The 24,654-nt window shown below is 41.4% G+C and overlaps 1 protein-coding gene and 1 long non-coding RNA gene across 8 annotated transcripts in view; one reads left to right on the plus strand and one right to left on the minus strand.

The window, feature by feature from the left end:
* TRPM3 (transient receptor potential cation channel subfamily M member 3) overlaps positions 1–24,654 on the minus strand; it is a 584,594-nt gene that overhangs the window by 85,627 nt on the left and 474,313 nt on the right. For 4 of the 7 annotated variants that reach the window (XM_053574844.1, XM_053574834.1, XM_053574841.1 and 1 more), the window contains 7 exons: positions 22,388–22,438; positions 13,614–13,649; positions 13,322–13,462; positions 9,410–9,439; positions 8,227–8,516; positions 7,362–7,590; positions 4,747–4,914 (listed from right to left, as the gene is read on the minus strand). In XM_053574844.1, coding sequence (XP_053430819.1) covers positions 4,747–4,914; positions 7,362–7,590; positions 8,227–8,516; positions 9,410–9,439; positions 13,322–13,462; positions 13,614–13,649; positions 22,388–22,438 — 945 coding nt within the window. The remainder of the gene's footprint in view (positions 1–4,746; positions 4,915–7,361; positions 7,591–8,226; positions 8,517–9,409; positions 9,440–13,321; positions 13,463–13,613; positions 13,650–22,387; positions 22,439–24,654) is intronic. The other 3 variants (XM_053574847.1, XM_053574838.1, XM_053574831.1) reach the window with 1 other exon arrangement.
* Positions 1–24,654, plus strand: part of LOC128574237 (uncharacterized) — a 30,721-nt gene that overhangs the window by 3,348 nt on the left and 2,719 nt on the right. The window contains exon 3 of the long non-coding RNA XR_008376650.1: positions 24,287–24,427. This is a non-coding gene — a long non-coding RNA (uncharacterized LOC128574237). The remainder of the gene's footprint in view (positions 1–24,286; positions 24,428–24,654) is intronic.

Here is a 24,654-nt window from a genome sequence, read left to right on the forward strand (position 1 = left end):
TGTTTTATAGATGAGGGAAGGGTGCTCATGAAACCTAAGAACCCAGGGTCCCAGAGATTTAGAGGTTGTGCCTTCCTTAAATGTGCATTTGTATTGCACATATGATCGGTGTCTACCCTTTGCTTTAGGTGGAAGGCCTTGAAGGCATTTCTTTTTATTTATTTATTTGTTTTCTTTCTTTTTTTTTATTGCTAAATCATAGCTGTGTACATTAGTGTAATCGCCTGTACCCATTCTAAGATGCACCATAGATGTGGCCCCACTCATTACCCTCCCTCCACCAAAACCTCCCCACTCCCTTCCCCTTCCTTGGCCCTTTCCCCATAGTCTTGTGCTATAGTTGGGTTAGGCATTTCTTGACTATTCTGTTCGCTTCCACCCTTAGGCTTCTGGAAGATGTGGGTGATAGGAGATACCCAGAGCTCCAAGAGGAAGGACGTGTTTAGCCCAGCAAGGCCAGGCTTCCGCCACGGGTCCTTCCGTACCCTCTCTCCCCATACATGTCATGAAATAGGCTAGATATGGATTCAAGTCTGTCTCTACCCATGCTAAGTCAGAGTAATTTGGATCAGAATCCCTAATTTATCTAAGGGTTGTGGGTAGTCAAGAGGTAAATCATCTGAAGTGCTTAAAACTTAATTAGGTTAGGGATGTGCCAACTCTTAGGCATGTGCTTTGGTGCCCAGATTTCAAATCCTGTAAAACCTAATTGCAAAAAAAGCAGGACTTGAGGAAAGGCAAACACCTGCCTGTGTGGGTTGCAAGTGACAGGATGCCTCAAAGACATCTAAAGATCCTAGTGGGAAAGAGGTCCAGGTATTGTGTCCCTCAGATGGGAGACTGAGTCCTAACTTGGACACTTATAAATGGTGGCACCAGGGACACAGTTTTAACATCTTTGAGTTTTAGTTTCTTTTTAAAACCATAAAATGGGGTAATAAAGCACCTGCTATCGGGTTGGCCTACAAATTAATTAGCATCTGGCACTTAATAAGTGCTCAGTAAACATCAGTGAACTGAGATAATAAGTGCTCAGTAAACATCAGTGAACTGAGATCTTCTTGGATACTCTTGACTAAAATGATATAGTTGAAATCTTTCACTACAAAAAAATGTTTTATTAGAATCTACAACAGCATAATTATTTGCCTTAATTTTTCAATATTGTTCTAAGACAAAATTAGTTCCACAGAGTCTGGAGATTTTTATTAAATGTGAGAACAAGGTAAAATTGTCTAACTTCTCAGGAATGACAAGTTTTGTGGTAAGACGGATTCCTGGGAATATGAGTTTAAAGTTGAGCGATCTAATTATAGAAACAATCTGATTTGAAGTTGAAAATAAAGATAACCACTAGATAACTATTTTTTCACACCATCTTACCTAAAATATACAACTATTAGCTTCAACTACTTGGATCATTGCTTCTAATAACCACTTTATTTAAATATGTAACAATCACAGCTGATTTCCTTGTAACCAGTAGGATTTCTCGAGAAGGTAACTTCCATTCCTTTCTGGACCACCTGGCTAGAGAAATATCTTGAGTTAATGGGTAGGTAAGGTTCCATGCCAAGGCCTACCTAAGTGTTTATTTTGATCAGACAGCTGAGTTGATCTTCATGACAGACATAGCACACTAGACAGCAATAAAATTCTATAAATATTGGTTGCTGACCTCAAGAAGCTCTGAGGTTACCTGATACTTGGCCTTCTATAATTTACATAACACAGTCGTCCTGCTTGTGTTCTACTTATTTATATGCTTGACAAATACAGTGCCATTTGGTGACACAATGAGATGAGAGTAAAGACACCTTGAAGGTTTTTAGGCATCTTGGTGAGAGGGTCTTGGGGTAACCTCTAGGAACCGTGGCTTTCCCAGCAGAGCCCTAGTCATGCCCCAGGCTATGGACTTGTTGGAACTTCATTAGGCAAAGTGCAAGGTGGAGACATTTGTCTGGCTGTGTGAGTAAAACAACAAAACCCACCACCTGCTTTGCCTTTATTATTCAGATATATTCCAACATGAATGCGTTTGTAAAAGGCTTGTCTTTCACGGGTTTGAATTTTTGACATTTCATTAATTCCAGCCTAAGCAGCTTAACTTGTGATTTTGCTGATTTCTTTTCCCTGCAGTCAAATATTTCCTCTGATATTCCTTAAAGCAGAATTTAACAGAGTCAAATACAGATGAAACCCCACATTTCGGTTTCAGAATCTTGGCTGGCTGGACACAGATGTCAAAGCTGAGAAGGATTTCGAGGTGAACTAAACTCCTAAGGCCACAAAAATGGAGTGAACGGGGGTTGATATTTTTGTGTATAGTTTTAGAAGGGCCACAGGAAGTGTCCCATCCTTATAGAGGACATATTAGTTTAGCACAGAACCTGAAATGTCAATCCCATGAAAGGAGAGAAGGTGCCAGGGGGGCACAGTCTCCAGTCCTGTCCCGGGGAGTGGCGGGGAGCTTGCTAAGCAGTGTCTGAGCAGTGACAGAATTCGCCATCAGAGTCAAAGGAGGCTGCCCTGGCTTGAAAGGCAGCTGCTGTCTAATCTGGAGCTCGCCAGCCCACACTTCCCTTCTTTCCTTTCCTTTCCTCTTTTCCCTGCTGTCCCTGACTGTGGAGAACCAGCTTCGGTAGTTTGGTAGTAAAGTGATTGCCAGGTAGCTGGTTCTCAGTGAACAACACCAGGACCTTGCTAATAGTCTGGAGATGCATCTAATTTTTTTTTTTTTTTTTTTTTGAGACAGACTCTCCTTCTGTTGCCTCAGGCTAGAGTGCCATGGTGTCAGCCTAGCAACCTCCAACTTGTGGGCTCAAGCAATCCTCCTGTCTCAGCTTCCCAGGCCGCTGGGACTAAAGGTACCCACCCAGCTAATTTTTCTGTTTTTAGTAGAGACAGGGTCTCACCTTACTGAGGCTAGTCTCAAACTCCTGAGGTCAAGGGATGAGAGGTGTCAGCCACCAGGCACAGCCGAGATGCATGTTCTATTGTGGCTTCTTGAAGGATCAGGTCCACAAAGCTACTACCTCCCTTTTCTTTCTTCTTTGAAACCCAACCTGGGATAATGCTGATCCAGCTTCTGGCTATCTTTCTAGGACGTGGCTAAGGTCAAGGCCCCGGGACACTTGACATAGGAGGCCAGGGTATCACTTTGGATTCACTTTGCTGCATGGTCAATCAAACCAACTGAGCACCCACAGTTGAGAGTAGGGAGAAATTCTCCCTCTTTCTTAACCCACTGGCTAAAAGCATGAGCAACAGAGTCTATACGTCCGGGTTCTAAATTCAGCCTTGCAATTAATTAGCTAGGCAAACTTGGACAATTTAATCTCTCTGAATCCCAGCTTCCTCATCTGTAAAATGGGTATATTAATAATAGTGCCTCGTAGGACCATTGTGAAATTTCCATGAAAAAGGGCTATAGCACTGTCATAACAATCTTAATGAATATTTATCAAAGTTTACAGTGTGCCATTTGCCAATCTAAGTAGTTTACATGCATACTTTTTAAGCGATACATACCACCTGTGAGGTAGACAATGTTATTCCCATGTTAGAGGTTATAACCCTACTCACTGGTAAGGGGACGGGATTCTGGCTCTAGAGCACACATTCTGCTGGAATATTCAAGAAAGATTTGGGATTATTACTACCAATGATCTACAAATGATTAAAATGCCTTATCCTATCTAGAGGCCAAAATTAGGGTCAGATTGTTAGGGAAGACAGAGCTGAGTGCACTCCTCCACAGATTGTTACAAGGATCCTGAGCTGAAACAAACGTTGCCTTTTAATTCACTGAGTCAGGACTGGGCTGCAAACAGACGTTTAGAAAGGGCCTACTGGAAAGAAATATTGTTTATCTATGGGAAAAACAATTCAAACGGTGGTCTCACTAGGATAATAATGCAAAGGCCTTTTGTCACCTGAGCAAAACTCATTTTTGCTTTCTCCCCTTATATCTTCTTATGGGTCACTAAAGCAACAGTCATCAACCAGGGTGGTGGTGGGGGTGTGTGTGAGGCACATCAAGAAAGTCCGTAGGGGCTGCTGTTTGACAGCTTCCAAGCTTTCAAGCCCTGTATGTCCCTTTAATAGTGCATGGTATTTTTAGCCTTTGGAAAGGAGCCAGTGGCAGTCACGCTGTTCAGGCGGGAGTTGTGGGTAGCAGTCCCAGGCCCAGCTGCCCCCTTCCCTCTGCAGAACAAAGCATCCATGCTCTATAATTATACCAGGAAGAGCTAATAAAAGCCTTCCATACAAACCTCAAAATTCAATTAGTGCTGCCATTGTGAGCCTGACCCCGAAGACAGATACAGGCTCAGCTTCTGATCAGCAGAACAGTTCCAGCTCAGGGAAGCTGGCTGCTCTCAAATCAGGATTTTCTCTCTTCATGTGCTAAGACAGACACATCACCCAGATGTTCGTAATACTTTGGTAATACTTTGATTTTTTGGAAAATGTAGGATGTCTTGCTTTTGAATTGTACGGGTTTGTCCTGCACCCTTGGCTGGCTGAAAGATTTCACATACATGTGGACCCTATAATAATCATGTTATATTTACCCAGAAAGGGAACACTTTTATTATACCCTGGTCTCAATACTTAAATGAAAGCTCCCTGTGATTAAACACAGCAGGGGCTAGGGAGCCAAGGCCTGACACAAGCGTTCTCATCAGCAGGACAGCTGGATCAGCGAGTGTCCCCACGGGCGAGGACGGCGCCGCGCTCTCTTACTGTCAGCTCCATGTCCTCTTCCTCTTTTTCTTTTGTGGGCTTCTCTGGTTCTTCTGGCTCCTTCTCTTGGAGATGGATTTCCTGGGCCTGAGTCATATAGGGCATGTCGTCTTTGTTCTTGAACTCCAAGCTGAGAATTGAAGGAGGAAGTAGAATTCCCAGAATTACCTAAAGTAATAATAATGATAATAATAATAATCACATTTAAAGGATTAAGATTAGGGCGATTGCTTAGAATCAGAGGGCCTGGGGCATGGTGTTCAAGAGTGTGTATGCACACGCACGCGAGTGTTGTACGCTCTGGGGGGGGGGCCTGACCTGCCAGCTGAATACCTGAACACATTACGGCTCACAGGGTCACTTTGTCTCTTCTGGGATATTATTTTGCATAGTAGTTCAGTTGACTTGTAGGGGGAAGAAAGCATTTTACCCAATTAAAACTCACTTTGCATGGAGGAAACTAAGGAAAAAGAGAGGCTCTATTCAGGGCAAGAGCAGGAGAGAATTCAGATTTCCACTTAGCCATTGGACAGCGCTTGATTTTGATTGCAATCAGGTCACATATACATCCATTGGCAGTTGCTAATATGTCAAGTGGGGTTGTCTCTGTATTATCTGATTATCTCTGTTAAAAAATATTGTTGTAAGTTGACCTTGAGAGAGTATATGAAGTATAGCATCTTATTCATTTTAGAGTAACCCCCCAATATAACAGAAACACACATAAGAGGTCTGACAATCAAGTTCTCCAACTTGCCACCATGCGCTTATGTGGGCAGCACTGTACAAACAGCTTGTACGCAGCCTGGTGGACTCTGCATGCACCAAGAGGATGCTCTTGGACAAATGCCAGCACTGTATGTCTCTCAGGTCTAAACATCTTGTGTAAATCTCTATGTGAGGTTACTAAATACAGAGGCCCTTCCCAGGAGAGGGCAATCTCATTCTCCCTTGTCAGGGAGCAAGTGCAATTCTGAATGATAATACTGACATCTATCTTGTGGCCCCCCAGTCATCTCGCATTTCATCTCTCCATCCTAAAATGACACTGGGGTACAAAGCTTCCAAAGTAAACCTCCTTGAAGAAACTGCTCCAGGGTGAGGGGCAGAGAGAGATTCTGAAGGGCTAATAAAAGCTTTCAGGAAAAAAATGATCTTCAAATAGTGAGGCAGAGACAGGCTGTTTTTGACTGCTCACAGGGACTCAAGAGCAGATCAGAGGAACGGGACGGTGATGACCCTGAATTCTGGGTGCCTGGCAGGCCTGGGAAGGCTCAGGTAGCATGCTGGCAGCCTTTGGGGGACATTACACCCTGTATCAGAGCTGAGAGAGGGCTTGGCGGTCACTAGCTGTGGAATGTCCATGACTCACTGTACAGAACCCTTCTGTGACCCTGGGCCAGGAGCCATAGGAAGAGTGGGGTGGGAGGAGGCATGGTGGGCCAGAAAGCTGGTGGCTGGGGGTGGGGAGGAAGGAAATGTAGGTCAAAGGGCACAAAGTTGGAGATCTGCAGGGTAAGTACAGTACAGTCTGTAACTATAGAAGACTACAGTTACGATACTGTACTGTATACTAAAAATTTACCCGGCGAGTAGATCTTATCACACACACACACAAAGGGTAACTATGCAAGATGACAGATACGGTAATTTGCTTGACTATAGTAGCCATTTCACTGAGTATATTGAAACATCATGTTGTACACCTTAACTATCATATAGTCATAAAAGAAAAAAAGAAACCAGCATCATGAAAATTAAAAACAAAAAAGGAACAAAAACCCCCACATTCTTTCAATCTTCCGCCTTCTATTTTTGTCTTTCTTTTACTTCTTTCAGTTTAGTGATGTCTTTCAAAAACTTTTAAAAAACCGTTAAAAAAGCAAAAGCTACACATCAGCCCACTTATCTTAAAACCAGGAAAGTTCTTAGCATTATCCTTTCTACATCAGAGGTAAGGACTGTGAACAATTACCATCCTTCCTGTTTTTGTACAAATTACTTTATACACAGACATGCCAGGACATGTGCACACTGGGAAAGAAGGACTCAGGTTATACAGAGTGGTCTGCAAGCTGTGTTTCTTCGTTTAAAAGTAGATCAGGGTTATGTAGCAATGTCTTTACATGTAAATCTGTCTCATTTTTATTTCAGTTTTAAACACTATCTCAAGCACATCTGGTAAGAGCCAATGTCTCTGTGACATGATACAGGGCGGGAGGTTAAGGCAGCCACAGGGTGACAGGTGCCGAGGTGAGGACTCCTGGTGTGCTGGCCTGTGCACACGCAAATGGCACTTCCTGTGGTCCCTGTGGATTACCACCACTTTTGGATCTTATGAAAAATATTAATGTCTAGGCAGTCTCTCTAGGGATTCTGATTTGGCAGGACTTGGGGGAGGCCCTAGCTTCTATATACAAAACGAAGCAAAGCAAAGCAAAACTAAACTAAACTAAACTAAACTAAACTCTAGGGGTAATTCTAATGCATGGCCGGAGTTTGGAACTACCCTGATAACACAAGAGAATGCCTAACCCCACAGTAGATATGGCTTGGACAACTCCAACCAACCCTCAGGCCGGCACAGCCCAGAGGGCCGCCTTGGGCGCACTGACCTTGAGGCCTGAGTTCTTGCGCATGCGCAGCCGGCCCATCCACATGTCCGTGAGCAGCATCTGGCTGCATGTGTGTGCGATGAAGTCGCGGTGCTTGGCTGCCACCGCGAGCTGCAGGCATGTGGCGTTGCTCCAGTTCTTCAACTCGTAAGTCAGCAGTTTCATGGCCAGCTGTTCGTCCTGTTTGTAGGACTGGTCCAAGAGCTCCACCGCCAGCTGGCCAAAGTCCCTGAAAGGGAGAATGGGAGAAGGAGTCCTTCAGGTCAGCTCAGAGACGAGTGACAAAAATGGGGACCTGATGGCCAGTCACAAAAGGTGGTTGCTGTGTGGTGTAGCTGTTTCCTATGGGGACTAGTCTGTTCATAAATTCATCTAGCCAGCACGCATTAAGCGTCACTGCGTGTGAGATACCATGTTTACAACTGGGTATTAGTCAAACAGGCGTGATCTGCTCACTCAAGGCCTCAGATTTGGGGCAGACAGGGCAGGGAACAGGCTAATCAGTCAATAATTAGAGTGCTATATATCGTCTTAAATGTGGCAAACCTCAGTTCAAATTCTAGCCTTCCCAACCATAAATGTGTGGCTTGGACAAGTTGCTTAAATTCTTTGATCCTCATTTTTCTCAGAAATGCATAATAACAGGACCCATTTTGGGGGGGTAGTTGAGAGGATGAAATACAAATCTCTAGCTAACTTTATGAACTGCCACATGTAGTAGGTTAATTACTCACGCCCACCTCTGCGTGCACTATTGTAGTGATACTGTCTCCCCTTAAAGTTTTGGGTAGCTCAGACCCTGTAGTATTATGAAGCCCACTTTCCCATCTCTACCCCAACCACCCCATCTGCTAGGCAGGCTAACTTGGAGTTGTGATTCAGCTCCTGGGAAACGTCGTCGACCATGTCATTCTCAGAGGCCTCGTGAGCCATGGCTTTGCAGAGCTTACAGGCCACCAGAGCCTTGGCCATGGCCTCCTCGCCATGTTGCCAGAAGAATAGGGCCATCTTCTGCCGCTTCATGAGGACAGCCCAGACCATCAGCTCATGGAAAGGGAAGGGGAAGTGATTGATCTCAGGGTCGTCCAGGTCAATGTCCACCTCTTCTTCACGCTTCTTAGTTGTTTTTCTTCCTCGCCTCAAGGGAATATCGTCCTGTAATTTTAGGGAAAACATACAGGTTGAGTTAGAAAATGAATCGCTTTCTTTACGTAAGTAGCTACTACCCTGTTTTCCCGAAAATAAGACAGTGTCTTATTTTAAGGTGTGCTCCCAAAGATGCCCTAGGTCTTATTTTCAGGGGACGTCTTATCTTTCCTGTAAGTAGGTCTTATTTTCGGAGGATGTCTCATTTTCGGGGAAACAGGGTATATGTCTTCTACTGGTTCAATTCTGGGATCCATGAACTAGGCCAGCACCTATCCCAAAAGAACTTACATGCAGATGCATGTCAAACTTTAAAACAACTTATAGTTAATACATAAGCATAGTCCTATGGAAACATGTCAATGCTGTACTCTAATTAAAAAGTTATTTTTTTAATGGGCTATTTTATTTTTCTTTGTCCTTTTTTATCTGCTGCAGGTAGGTTGGTTTGTACATGTCCCATGATGGACAGTACTACTCTTTTTCCTGAAAACACAGGGCATCCTATTTGCATATATGATAATAACCACATAAAAAAGATGGAAAATAGATCATCTATCTCAAGTTCATGCATATGTATTAGATGCACTTGTGAAGTAGTTCTGATCTCTGCCATTTATAAATACCTATGAAGAGATCCTGCTTACTAGAATGGATATCCTTCCTAATTCTTTAAGTTAGTATTTCAAATATTTTTTTCTTTGCCATGCTGACATTAGCTCATGGTAGAATTTTCAAAGATACTGTGAGATGCCCCCAGTGACACTTGAAAAATTTTAATTTTTTTAATTTTAAAATTATGTACTAAGACTTCCCACTGAAATGAATTGCTAGACATATTTTTTAAGATGGGAGATGTAGTGAATAAATAATTGACACTAATAAATTGAGCAAACACTTACCTCCATTCCCAGCAGTTTCAAAGCTTTGGGCTGTTAAAAAAAAAATGTATGAACAAGGTTAGATCTTTCTTTCATAGAGGTAAGAAAAGAGTCCTACTACATCTTAAAATAGGCAATTTAAGAAATTTATTGTGCTATATACCACTTACTTTTATTTTGCTAAATAGAATACCACAAGAAGAACTTATTTCTAGAAATTCTAAGAGAATGATGTGATTTTGGTGAATCATGGAAAATTGGGAAACTGGAGAGGTACAATGAGCAGGTCTTTTGTGTATTAAGACTTTTTTAGCTTCCTATAACCATCCTGCTTGGCTGATACCGCCCTAGCACTGCCTCCTCTCTAAATGCATGTTTTGAGGTTCTAAACCCCAAAGTAACGGTATTAGGAGGTGGGCCTTTTGAGTGGTGATTAGGTCAAGAGGGAAGAGCCCTCGTGAGTGGGATTAGTACCTTTGTAAAAGAGGCCTATGGGAGCTTGTTCACCTTTCCACCAGGTGAGGACACAGTGAGAAGGTGTCACCTATGAACCAGACACCAAATCTATGAGCTCCTTGATCCTGGACTCACCAAGAATTGTAAGATATAAATTTCTGTTGTTATAGCAGCCCAATTCATGGCATTTTATTATAGCCCCTGCACAGACTAAGACAGATGAGCAATGAGACACCGAATCCAACAGATCAAATAAGACATTTCTGAAAGCCCTGAAAAACCTCTATTTTCTGGAGACTTAGGATATTATCTAGAAATGTATGTTTGGATGCTTCATGCTAGCCATCTTCCTATACCACGGCACAGTGGGGCAAGGGTGAGTAGGGCTAGAGGGCATGTGCTGATGGTGGCAAAAGGTACTCAATGGCTTGGAAAGTGTCAGCACACAAGAGGTCATCATCAGCCTTGCTGGGAATGTGCAAAACAGGCACAGACCGAGACAGAGAGAGAGGGCAACTCAGCAGATCACAGACTGATTTACATTTAACAAGGAGAGATCAAAATTATATCTTAAGGGGCAGGAATACAAATTCTAAGCTTTTAAGTATTACAGAATGGTTGGGTACCATCTTGAAAGTGATTTGAGTAAATTATAAAGTTGTGGCATTTACAGTTCCTCAAAAATTTATTTGATTATTCGAGCTGGAACAGCTAGAACCTAGTCTCTCTCCTTTTTCTTTCAACTTCTATAAGGACCACCCAGGCTAAAACTTTTGTTATTTTTTTTTTCACATTTCATCAGAGTTCTCTACCAGTCCCACAACATATCTTCCTATACAGAAGAAAGCTTTGTCAAAAATAAAAATCATGCCTACTACCAGCTGGCCTGGCTGTTGTCAGAATGTGGTCCATGGATCCTGAAGGCCCCTGAAGCACTTTCAGAGGGTGTATGAAATCAAAGCTATTGTCGTAATAATATGAAGATGGTATTGGGTTTTGATACCATGTTAACATTTGCACTGATGGTGCAAAAACAGTAGTGAATAATAACTGTGGGGCACTTTAGCAAGAACAAAGGCAGGGTACTAAACTTAACCAGCTGTCATTAGATTCCACTGTTAGGCACTTGCAGGAAAAAAAAAAAGGTTTCATTAAATAAGGTTCTTGCTGAGGCCTAAAAATTATTAACTATAATAAATCTCTCCCCTTGCCTACATGTCCTTTTGCTGTTCTGTGGGATAAAATGGGAAGTATGTCCCCAAAGTATTACTGCTGTACACTAAACTACATACGAAGGGTCATCCTGGGGAAAAGCACTTATGCGATGGTTTGCATTGAATTATAGCCACTTTTTTTCTTTTCATAGAATATCATTTTTACTTGAAGGAATGGCTGGCAGACAGACTATGGTTTTTTAGACTTGGACATTTGGCAGACATTTTTGGAATGACTAAAGTGAGGTTATTATTTCAAGGAAAACAACTGACAGTAATTGTTGCCAATGAAAAAATTCAAACTTTCAAAAAAATTGGAATTTTGGGAAACATGCATTTCTCTTCATGATCTTGATAGCTCTTTAGTATGTAAAGACTTTCCTGATGAGATTAGAGATAATATTAATGAATGTGATCTTTGGAAATTGTATAATGAAATGTGTCAACATTTGGAAGATCTGCCTAACTCAACAAACCAACATTTTCTAGTGCCTGACCTATGATGTTACAAAATCCATACGCAATACAAAATAGACCAGTGGGTTTTATTTTACTTTTTTAAATTTTAGGTTTTTTGGGGTTTTTTGAGACAGTATCTCACTCTGTCTCCTTGGGTAGAGTGCGTGGCATCATAGCTCACAGCATCCTCAAACTCTTGGGCTCAAGAGATCCTCTTGCTTTAGCCTCCCAAGTAGCTGGGACTACAGGTGCCGGCCACAATGCCCTGCTAGTTTTTCTATTTTTAGTAGAGATGTGGTCTCATTCTTTCTCAGGCTTAAATTTTGGTTTTCTAGTCTCCAGGATGGTGTACGGTGGCTATTCACAGGCACTTTAATAGTAACAAACAGCCACTTCTGGCTTCAAGCCATCCTTCTGCCTCAGACTCCTAAGTAGCTGGGAACCACTCCCAGATAGACCAGAGTATTCTAATGGACAGAGTATGAAAAAGTTCACTTATACGGTGTTAGGTTTCACATTGCAACTCTTTTTTTTTTTTTGAGATAGTCTCACTTTGTCTCCCTTGGTAGAGTGCTGTAGTGTCTTAGCTCACAGAAACCTCAAACTCTTGGGCTCAAGTGATTCTCTTGCCTCAGCCTCCTGAGTAGCTGAGACTAAGGCGCTGGCCACAATGTCTGGCTATTTTTAGAGACGAGGTCTAGCTCTTGCTCAAGCTGGACTCAAACCCATGACACAGGCAATCCACCTGCCTTGGCCTCTCAAAGTGCTAGGATTACAGGCGTGAGCCACCAAGCCTAGCCTGCAACTCGTTTTTAAGAAATTGCTACTTGTTAGATTTTTGTGTAGTGCAAAAGAAGAATATCCACAATTATATGAAAAGATTGTTAAGACACTCATACTCCTTCCTTTTTTTCTGATATATTTATAATATTTAACACATATTTTTCTTTTTTTTTTTTTTTTGGCCAGGGCTGGGTTTGAACCCACCACCTCTGGCATATGGGGCTGGCGCCCTACTCCTTTGAACCACAGGCGCTGCTCTAACACATATTTTTATGTGATCAGATTTTCTTTATAAACTTCAAAACATCTTGTAGTAGGTTGAATGCAGCATTTAGAGAATCTGTTTTTTATTAAGTCAGACATTACAGAAATTTGCAAAAAAACTGTAAAGCCATGCTACTCTTAATTTTTTTGTTTTTGAAAATGTTTTTCATAAACCTTTATTTTAATGGGATTCTTATGTTAAAATGAATTAAGAAATATTTTTAGAGTCTCAATTTGAATTTCTTACACAGTAAATATTGAGAGAATTCTCAGAGATAAATACTCTTTGGGGTTCTCAACAATTTTTAAAGGGGCAAATCGATCACAAGACCCCAAAACTGCCAAGTTTAATAAGCTTAAGAATAAGATTAATTTGAATTTCATTACTATTCTCTGATTATTTAAGTTCACTCTCATTGATATTTTCTCATTAGAATTGGACATAGAGGAAAAAAAAAACCAAAACACTAAAAACATCCCCACCCCATAGACTCTGCCACACCGTTTGGGGGCAAGACACGATTGTAAGAGGGACCTTACCTAACAAATGCCATCAGTATAACCTGGTTTCTTGTACCCTCAATGAATCCCCAACAATAAATAAATTAAAAAAAGAAAAAGAAAAGAAAAACTTAACACTCTAGATGTAAGAAGGAAGAAGAGGGCAGTTATCTCCTTTACTGCTCTTTCTCTAGGTGGTAAAGAAGCCACACCCTTGGCTGTCCTAGAGGGGCCCAGGAATTTGCTGTAGTCTCACCCTCTTGGGGCCGAACAGGTTGTGGTAGAGGGTCCGGAAGCGCTTGCGCGTGTAGTTGCAGCGATAAGCCCCGCCCATCAGGTACTCAATCACCAGGCCGATGTCAATCAGGCTAATTCTGTAGTCCGGGGGCAGGTTCCCCTGTCCGGAAAAAGGAAACAAACGCACACACCCAGAAAGACAACGTGGTTTACTAGGGATTCTATTTCGTGTGCTCTGTAACTATTTTAGAGAAAAAATAATGAAAAAAAGAAATATAAGAATGTATTATTATGCTGGTTAATTAATTCACCTTAAAATAGATCCAACCGAAACCTGGATATTCTCGCTTGGAAAGAAGACATAATTAAATAAGAAGATGCTGTAATCGTCGGCAAGAACAGAAAATCAAAATATTTATTCAAGTCTTCAGCTGGGGAGAAAAAAACACCAGTGTAGCAGAAAGAAACACAAAGCTAGACATGGCAAGTGTCCCTGGACCCTAGGATCCCCAGATGTCCCCCAGCCTTTCTGCTCCTGTCCTCTTGACAGTCACTCAATTGTTCCCCCTCACTAAAGGAAGACTCCTTTCAGAAGATGAGTGTTCTTACCAGGCCCACCTCAGATAAGACCGCTCAGGGCTCAGGACTCCTTTAACACAGCACCTCTGTTAATAATTAAAAAAAATCGGAGCCTCTTTCATAAAAGAAGAGCAGGGCCTAGGGAGGGGATTTGGGTGTTAAGACAAAGTTGTATATGAACATCCCTTGCGTTTATAGAGAAGTGGGAAAGGGATAGAAGACGTTTTATCAGTTAAATATTCACTTTCCCCAGAATTAAATGGAGTTTTCATTTTTTCTTTCAAAGAGAATAGCGTTTCTTACAGACTTAGTTATGGTGTATCTTTTAGCTGCTTGCCACATGTCGATGCAGAACAGTCAAGTTTTTATTATTATTTACTCATCATTGCTTTCTACTTAAAAAGAGAGCTCTTTAGAGTCTGAAATTTCACTCTATTAGGTCAAGGAAGAATCAGTTCCATTTGTGGGAAATTCTGTGTGTGCAGTGAATTTGGAAGGGCAGGACTAATTCACTCTCCCCGCCTGGTTTAGTCCCTTCTTGCAGGACAGTGCTCTGCACTGTGAGTGGCTGGGGTGGGCTGCATTGGAAGCCTGGGCACTCTGTCCTTGATATATTTTGGAGAGGCATGAGGGAGTTCATATAGTTTTGTTCTTAATCAGGAATCCACCCAGGATGCAACGTGAGATTTCTGCCACTTCACAGAAGATCATATAGTTTTGTTCTTAATCAGGAACCCACCCAGGATGCTACGTGAGATTTCTGCCACTTCACAGAAGAGTCTCTACTGGGAGTTTCCCAACTTTGATGGCATCAGAATCGCTTGGGGAAGTCAGTGACAGTACAAAGGCCTGGACCTTGTCCTCCCTACGACAATGTATCAGTCCCTTATTAGCTTTATCAGTTCCTCCAAGTGATTCTGCCATACAAGTGTGTCAGACTACTTGTCTGCTAAGTAAGGTTCTAGTAGCAACTGTAAATTACATGGCAGAACCAGGAAATTTCATAGCATAAAAAGATAATCACTGTCAATTGAAAATTAACTTAAGTTCTTTTGCTAACCTGAGGGTAGGTTTTAGTTTTCCTTACTTAGCTCTTCTATGGTCAGCCATGTCCTTTTGAAGGTTTGGGGGTTTAGGGTCCAAGGTAGCCCATGGTATCCTATCCTTAAACCTGTACTTTAATGTATTTTTTTAATTGTCTTGTTTCTCTTTATATTCTCAATGCCACTTGTAGGACCATGTATATGTTAGGCATTCAGAATGTTTTTTTTTTTTGGAAGATGTAAACCGCAGAACAGGGAAATTAATTGGTTTGGCTGGGGTCAAGTCTGAGTTTGGGTTTTTAAGAATTATGTTCTCAATAACACAACTAACTAGCCACAGTCTATTAGTCACCCCTGAGGCCACTGTGGAAATTCATCTCCCAATACATGTATCACTGTATCTGGAATTCAGTGGCTATTCTCAATGGGATAAAGGGGAGGAGAAGCAATTGAAGCACTTGCCTCAATTGCAGAATTTCATCACTGCTCTTTAGACTTCTTTGCTGTCCCCAGAAATTGCTCCAACCCTAGCCTGTGGGGTCCTACCTCTCCCTTGGGTTAGGGTGCATGGCTCAGGGATCTAATCTGAACCAGCCAGACAAACTGAGACTGAATGGAGGGCACCACAGATGGGTCTGGAGCACTTCGAGGCACAGAACCCCCTCCCTTCCTTGACCTGGGTCCTTCTCCACCAACCTGACTTCCCTCTGAGTGGCTGAGTTGTCCCATTACAGAAATGGTCTCAGTCAGAATTTCAAAATCTCCTTTGCTTAAAGATTTTTTTTATTTTCTTTTCCTTTTTTTTGAAGAGATGGGGTCTTGCTCTGTTGCTAAGGCTAGAGTCCAGTGGCGTCATCAATCATAGCTCACTATATAACCTTGAACTTCTGGCCTCAAGCCATCTTTCCATCTCAGACTTTTGAGTTCATGCCTAATTTTTAAAACTTTTGTAGAGATGAGGTTGGAGGCAGTCTCCCTACATTGCCCAGGCTGGTCTTGAACTCCTAGCTTCAAGCAATCCTCTCCCCACGGCCTTCCAAAGCACTGGGACTGCAAGCATGACCATTAATCCTCTGAAGATCATTTTCTCCATCTAACTGAATCAGCAAGTTAAGCTCTCTTCAGTCTACAAAGACCAATTGTCTGACTTCTTTATGCAAAGAATGGCAAAAAGTATTAAAAAGGGAACTCATACCAAGTTTTAAGAAAGTAACTTTTCATGTATTGCCCTTTCCATAAAAATTAAAATGGGTTTAAAAATCGTGCCCATGCAGTCACTTTTCTCCATTATTTTGGAGCAGGTTAATAAGGCCACAGTTTCTGTATGCCCCAGCTTTACTGGATTCTTAGGCAAGACTGTCATTTAAGGAGAAGAGTCCAAGAGACTGCACCTGCCTGGGCCAGCCCCGTATCATAGACGTCTGGGTCCTATAAGGACGACCTCCAGAGAATGCCATAGCTATGTTTTATTTTCCTTGGCACAGTGGGGCAGGACAGCCTTAAGGTGGGAGAGCACTCGCTTCTAGTCAGCTGCGCTGGGTGTGTGTCTATCCTACAGGACTCAGCCTGAGGGAATGACTGAGTCCTTCCTGTGGAAGGAGGTCGAACTCCCTGGCCTTTGTGATCTATAATGCTCAAATACCAGGTTTCGGAAAAATCCCCTAAGGATTGATTGTGATGCTAGGAAAAGACAATCAGAGTAAGTCAATGGGTCTATGCCTACTTTTAATGTCGTAAGAATTTAAAATATTTGAAATGTGGGGCGGTGCCTGTGGCTTAAAGAGTAGGGCGCCGGCCCCATATATGGGGGGTGGTGGGTTCAAGCCCAGCCCCGGCCATTACTGCAAAAAAAAAAAAAATTGAAATGTGTGTAACAGTGAACAGAACTCCTATGTATTTTGCTTCGAGAAACTTAGTTATGAGCATCAGTTTGAATTCTAAGAATAAGGCATCAATATTGCTCGAAGACCGATATAAAATGGCAATATTTGTACTCTTGAGATGTCTTTAATAGTGGATCTTGTTAGGAAAGTGACAATAGTAGTAAAATTCAAATAAATAAAAATATAAGGGGCAAATAAAACATTTTTTGCAAAAGCTGTATTGACAAAGGGCTCGTAGGGATATAGGAGTATACTGCAAAGGAAGGTGAAGGAATCTTCTCATACAAAGCTTGATTGTTTCATAATGACTGATGTACGTGGGCGTCTGAAGCAGAAGAGGTTTCAGGTTCATCAGAACTTTCAGTGAGGGCCTGAAAAGAACTGGCCTGAATTCTTTGTGACCACGAGGGGCTGATGTTCACCTAACAGAAGCCAGTGAGAATTCCTTCCTCACCAGCATTTACCTGACTGCTCTGCTTTAGGTGGGTAATAAGGCCAGTTAAACGAATCTAGAATAGATCAAAGGATTGGAGGATAAGGAGTCAGATGCTCTTGTTGAAGTAATATCTTGAGGAAGGACAGTGCAACCAGTACTGTTCTTGAACTTAGTCTATGAGGCTGGTTGCATCTGCTTCTTTATAGCGACCTTGGGGAGTAGAGTAGTTAAGGGAACTTAGTTTTATTTCTTACTAGGAAGAGTGGAAACCTTTGGGGGAAGAAGAAATAGATTTCATACAGTGCATAAAATTGGGTATAATTTAGACCTCTTGGACTAACTGTCCTGGTTGGCTCTGAAGGGGATAGCAGCTTCCGCACATAACGAGGTGCTGGGCCAGCGACTTGCAGATGTCACAGGCAATGCATTTCTGTTGTTTCTCCTAGGATGGGCATGGCTGGGCAGAGAAGATTTTATAGATATTCATGTAGCGAACAGCCAGTGAGTGATATGATCTCACAGTGGAAACAGCACTGGGCCGGTTCTGCCCATGTGTCCCTGTACAGATCATTTCCTTTCTCTGTACCTCAGTTTATGCTCTGAAAATAGGTAGTTTGGACAGAATAACTTGTAAGGTCTTATCGATTTGTAAAGGTCTAATTGCACGTCCACGAATTGACAGGCTGCTCTTTTTCTGAGCTTCCAGACTACTGGACAAAGACCCCGTCTAGAGCTTCCAAGGTTCACGTGGCTTCCTGGAGTGTGGTTAGTGGGACTGGGTGTTGGAGACAAGGGATGGTAAGATGAGGATGGGGTTGTGCTCACGGCATCCTCCTCTCTGGGAAAAGCAGGGAAGGTGAACCAGAGCTCACATACTAAACAGGTAATGTCCACAAACCTTCTGGAGGAGTCTTCCTTTTCAAGTGGGAAGTCTAAAATGATACTGGAGGATACCCATTCTGACTGCTCTTTCTGTTATGGTTCCCTCTTCCTACCCTGCTGCATAATTACTTTGATAATTAGTAAAGCCCGAAGTATTATTTCTCATTTCATTCTCTAACAACACGAGGTAGGCCATGGGATTCAAATCATTCGTTAGTAAAGCTTGGCTCTATGGATAGATACAATTTGACAACTTGAAAATGTTGGGTCCTTTTTTCATGCTATGAAACATACTAATCTGACGCTAAGATTTCATCCGCTCCATGCCTAAGGATATCTTTTAATTAAAAGAATAGTTTAAATTCATGTATTAGATCTGCTTTTCCAAATGAACTCTGTTTTTCAGATGTTAGCTCATGGTATCACTATCAGATTTCAACTGTTTAGGAACTTTTTTTCTTTGAAATTTATAAAAAAGCCTTCAAAACAAGATTGTTTCCTTCTGACATAGGTAAGGTATAAAATGGTCACAGTTGTTAGGTTTCCCAAGAGAGAGGGAGAAATAAACTACCCTGGAAGAGCTTTTATAATAAGGGAAAGTGGACTGCAGGTGCTATGAGGAATCAGTAGGTGGGAGCTTAGTCTGGCGAAAGCTCTGGGGAAAAGAGGATCTCATCCCAGATTTGGCTGATTAGCATGGGAATAGATGAGGCAACCATCTTTTAAAAAAATAAGAATTGCAAATTTTCATGAATTTAGCAGATGGGATTATGAAAATGTCCTTTCCTTATCCAAAGTGTGTCTGAAATTCTTTTCTTTCTTTTTTTGCATTCTGCAAAACTCTGAGTCTTAATTCCCATGTAAATGAACTTTAAATTATTATAATTTCACCACTACTTCTGTATAGTACTCAAATATCATCCTTCGTTGGTGGGGAGTGGATAGTATACATAATCTGAAGTATTAGCATATTTAATGTAAGAAAGAAAAGCTACTACTTTAGTACATACAGAGGCACAAATTGAGCAGACAGCTACTAAAATGGCAGGTTATATTTAACGAAAAGCAGACAGACTTGGGCCACTTTGGTTTAATATGAAGGCACTGGTACATCCAATGGATTTATGCATGAAAATATTTCAGGGAACTGCGTTGGCTTATATCAATTTAAGTTTCTGATTGATGCGGAATAGCCACTCTTTATCTTATTGCTCTGAGATCATTCCCTTGGTACCAATAACTTGAGATTTTGAAACTAGCTTGGGAGCAGTTTTCCATGTTCAGTTCTATTGGTCTCAAAGAATGGGTGAACTTGGAGATGTCATGCTGGTTGACTTAGGATAGTCTGAGAATTCCTAAACACATTCTTTGGGTTCTTAAGAGTTATTTACATTTAATTTTACAGACATCTTATCCAACACTATGTTTAAGGTCCAGGACTGTGTTTCTAACTCACAAACAGCGTTTTATACCAGGATTTAGTATTTACTGGTTAATTTTTGTCGCAGATGAAATATATATATATATATACACTTATTTTTCTGCTATAATTATAAAAAAGAAAGCACGTGTTAATTATTCTCATATTCCTTAATTTTGAAAACTGCTCGAACTTCTCAAGATTTTGTTAGTATCATAACCCAGTTTTTATAGTCTTAAGCATCTTATTTTCCTAAATTGCTGGAAGTCATCTGGACTCATCTGAGAAAGTTGTGCACCAATGTTAATTTCTCTCTTATGTAAAAAACCCCATAAAACATAAAGCTTCATTTGCAGCTCTCTTTATTCATATAACATAAAATGCAGACACTTGGGCTCCTTAGACTAGTATTGTTATTCTTTCTTGCTCTCCAGCAATCAGACACTCACCTTGGTCATGGAAAAAAATGGCATCTGCATTTATCACTCCTATTTCTTCCCCAGGGAAGAAACTAAACATTGGTTTTCTGCTTTCCCCTTTCTTTTTGGCAGTTTCTTCTCCCAGGTAAAAGGATAAGTTGTTCCTAGACCAGGTCAGTACTATGCATGGTGATTTATTATCATTTTCTCTAGTTACTAAATTTGAGAGTAAGTACGTGCTTATATAACTATTTTTTTCTCCAATATTTGGATCATACTTAAAAAAAAGAAAGCTGCTCTTCATTAATCCTCCTGCCTCCCAAATTCTTACCTCCCTATTTTTTCTTGTTATACCTCTTTAGCTAAGAAGCTAAAAAAAAACCACCCTTATCCTTAGGATACTTTACGTGCCTTCTAATAATACAAGGAATGTGAGCAAATACACGAGGCAGCCCTAGGGATTTCCGAAAAGAGAAAATAATGTTGCAAAACAGAGTCCTATGGGAAAAAGAATGTAATAAGAGGGGTTTTGATTCTATTTGTACTCAGTGAAATCTAGCTGCAAAAATCCAATTGAAAATATAGCAAGACATTCTTGGTAGAAGACGAGGTGGTGGAATTGGGTGAAGGACTTTATTTAAATGCTTGAGTTGGCCAGTAGCTGGGGTCGAGGGCCAAAGACAGAGCTGACTCTTCAAAAAGCCTCACAGTTACTTTCAGGGCCACAGATTGGCATAAGATGAGGGGAGAATAACTTATTTGTTATTTTAAAGAAACTCAAAACATTTTATTGAATCTGAGCAACAAATAATCTTGGCAAAGAATACACATTGGATGTGTCTACTGTTCACCTTCCAAGTTTGGTTTCCAGGTAATTTTAAGCCAAGATGAATTCAGTAAAACCGGAGGATGTGAAGCAGGGAGGAAGGAGTTCGCGGAGGGCAGCGCTACTCCCGTGGCTTGGCGTGGGGCAGACCAGTGGAAGATGGTCTTAGTGAAATGGATATGGATTTGGAAGTACAGATTGCACAGTGCCTGGTTCCCTTGCTTTGAAAGAACTACAGACGTCACTCACAGAGGAAAGTTCTTTGTTAAGGTTGTAGGGAGATGAGAGGAAAACTGCAAGGGCCAAAGGAGGGGAATTTGGGGGGCTTTTGTTTGTTTTGTTTTTATATCCTTTATTCATTGTGAGCAAAGGTCCAGCAGGTTGATAGGATCATTATTAGCAGCCCCAGGGCCTTCGTTTGGCCTTTTGAAGGGAAAATTTAAAAGTATCTATACAACATCAGTGATGTCCTATGAGATGAAGGAATTATACTGTATTTCTGACCTCACTTTGTAGCTTTCTCTGAATATGTCCTGTGGATTTTGTTGAGGTATTGCTACAAAGTGGCAATAGTGGTTATATACGCACATGTGCGCATGGGCACATACTTACGGGGTGGGGTAAATACCATCTTTTTTTTATCCTTTGATGTTAAAACATCACTTTTGGGGATGGGTTCAAGGGTTCAGAACCCAAACTACCTCTGAAGGAGATCCTATGGGGAAAAAGAATAAACACTTGGCTGAGATTAAACATAAACTCTGTACTTCATTCTTCTCATCCTTACAGGGGACTAATACTATGTAAAAATAATAATTGAACTTCATAGAACTATTGTGGAGATTAAATGACTTAAGATGCCTTGAAAGCGTTGCTCAATGCTATGCACCTGTCCTCACTGAATGACAGCTATTATTTTATTATTATTATTATTAATCAAAGGAGTTGAGCTCTATTCCTAGCTCCTCACTAACCACTCAACATAGTTCTCACCTCCCTGTATTTCAGCCTCCTTATCTGTAAAATGAGAATAATTCTGCCTGATCCATACCTACCATCTTTTTTTTCTCCCATGAAATGAGATGATGAGTGTGAAAAAATATTCTGGAAAAAACAATGTTAGAATGGAATACATGTACGTGTTTTAGTCTCCGTTTCCTGAAACTTTTGGAGCTATGCTTCCCACGCTCTCTGTAATGCTAGATGTGATATTGTATCAGGAGTTAGCAAATGAAGATACCTTTTATGGCCAGCCAGGCAGCATGGAAACCAGCTCCCCAAACAGCAAGGGGCTTATGGAAAAAATACAGGTAATGGCATAAATCCACTGGGCGTGGAGGGAAGCCTGGAGTGCCACTACCCCAAAGCGTTATGTCCAGCGAAAGCATCTAAAACCACGGCGACTGGAGATAGCATCACAGCTGCATCATAAGCAGAGGTGTCAGTGTTAAAAGACGCGCACACACACTGTTCTGAAATGAGGGGGGATCTGGCAGGGACAGGAATGTTCGGGAAGCTCATGCAAAACAGACGCTCTTTCTAATCACAGGAAGCCGCCAAGACAGGGCCTCCGACCTGCGGTCGAGAGGGTTCTTACCTTTTTGACGTCCCTGACCAAGTGGTACAATGTGTTTGAGGGCCCGTGTCTCTGAAAACAATAAAGAAGAATCAAATGGTTTTCCTAGTTAGGGCTCCACCTGGCAAGGTGAGAAGGATCTGGAAGGAGGGTTCTGGCTGGCAGAGGGCAGTTTGTTAGGACGGACCTTGTTCCAGATGCTCAGCTGTGCCTGTCTTTTCTAAATACACATGCTGGCAGATTTTTGGATTGTGTTTCCACAAGACAGTGCATTTGAGGTTCTAGGTTTAAACTTTGTAAGTGAAGTTGTCAATTCTGTTGACAGCTGGGCCAAAACATGACTATTTTGCAGCAGGAGGAAACAAAGGGGTCCATTTACTGTGTTGGAGTTACACTTTGGCACTTTGCCATTGCAGCTTGTTTATTGCCCGTAATGAATGAGAAATTGTCTAAAAGGGGCTGGCCAGCCCTCCTGCAAAAAGGCCAGCTGGTAAATATTTTAGACTTTGTGGGTCACGCAGTCTTCATCAAAACTGCTCAACTGTTGTTGCAGTGTGACGGTGACCATAGGTGATATGCAAACTCACGAGCATGGCTATGATTCAACAAAACTTCATTCATGGACACAGAAAGTCAAGTTCTATATAATTTTAACAGGTCATAGAGTATCATACTTCTTCTTTTTTTTTTTTTTGAGATAGAGTTTTACTATGTCACCCTCGGTAGAGTGGTGTCACAGCTCACAGCAACCTCAAACTCTTGGGATTAAGCGATTCTCTTGCCTCAGCCTCCCAGGTAGCTGGGACTACAGGTGCCCACCACAATGCCTGGCTATTTTTTGGTTGTAGTGGTCATTGTTGTTTAGCCGGCCTGGGCTGGGTTTGAACCCGCCAGCCCCATGTGGCTGGCACCCTAGCCGCTGAACTACGGGCGCCATCTGAGTATCATCTTTGGATTATTCCAACCATTAAAATATGTAATATTATAGGCCATACAGAAACAAGCCATGGGCTGGATTTGGGTGACGGGTCACCAAAACTTGATTGAAAGAAAAAGCCACAGGCCGTTGGGTAAAAGAGAGACGTGGAGAATAGATATATGTTTGCTTGAGGGAAGAATAAAATGAAATAAGTTGCCATTCTATTGTCTTTTAGGAATAGGAAGGCTAGATGAAATACAAGATGCCTAATTAAGCATTTCATAAGCATATGCCATGTAATATTTGGGACATACTTATACTAAAAAGTTGGTGTTTATATGAAATTCAAAGTTAGCCAGATAACTTGTATTTTGATTTGCTAAATCTGATGATGTTATTAAGGATCTGAAATAGTGATAGCAAATCCTTAAGCATAGTTGGAATATATTTGGGTATTGAGACAACCTGTAAACTGCTCCATCCACCTGCCCATTCATGAGAACATACTCATCAGAAGTCTTTTTTCCACCAAGGGGCTGCTGTATTGTGTGATGATTGAACGTGCAGCTCCCAACCTTCCTCTGCTGTTGACTGGCTCTGAATATGGGCAAGTTACTTAACTGTGACTCAGTTTCATCCTTTCTAAAATGAGAATAATAATACCACTTTATCTGATGGGGTGATAGTAAGAGTTAAATGATACAATATTTATAAATCTATTAAAACAGTGCTTAGCACTCTATAAATGTTAGCTATTATTATTACTATTTCTAAGGCCATTCACTATCTTGTAATCCTTGTCAACAGTATTCCAGATAACCATTACCAGTTGAGTGGAGTAATGAAATCTACTGGCCTTTCTCAGTCTAGAACTTTCCTACTTCTTACCTTTCTTGTCCAGTTTTGGAGTAAATCATTCTACTCCCTTGATTCTCTAACTGACATGCTATTCAACTCTCTCTTTTTCATTTTATTTTTTAAAATGAAATCCTATCACGAAGTCTCAGTATGCTGAGCCAAGAAAAATCTGCAGAGAAAACAGAAACCTGGAGCCCCTCTGTGGACCTGTTTCCTACTTGCTGCAGTGGGAATGAGATGGAGCCAGGACAGCACCATCCACAAACTACCACTGTCTGGGGCAGGTAATAAGCCCCATCCATTTGTGCCCAGCATGTTGGGGCAAAGACATCGTGACAAAGGAGGGGAAAACCAACCTCTGACAAAGTTTTTTGTTAGGTATTGACTGGGTTCTTTTTGAGGTTTTTGACCTTGAACAAACCAGTTCACCTTGGCTTCTGCTATGATTTGAACATCTGTGTTCCCTTCAAAGTTCATGTTGAAACTTAATCTCCAAAGCAGTAGGACTAAG

This window comes from Nycticebus coucang, chromosome 2, assembly GCF_027406575.1.
Source record: "Nycticebus coucang isolate mNycCou1 chromosome 2, mNycCou1.pri, whole genome shotgun sequence".
NCBI lineage: Eukaryota > Metazoa > Chordata > Mammalia > Primates > Lorisidae > Nycticebus > Nycticebus coucang.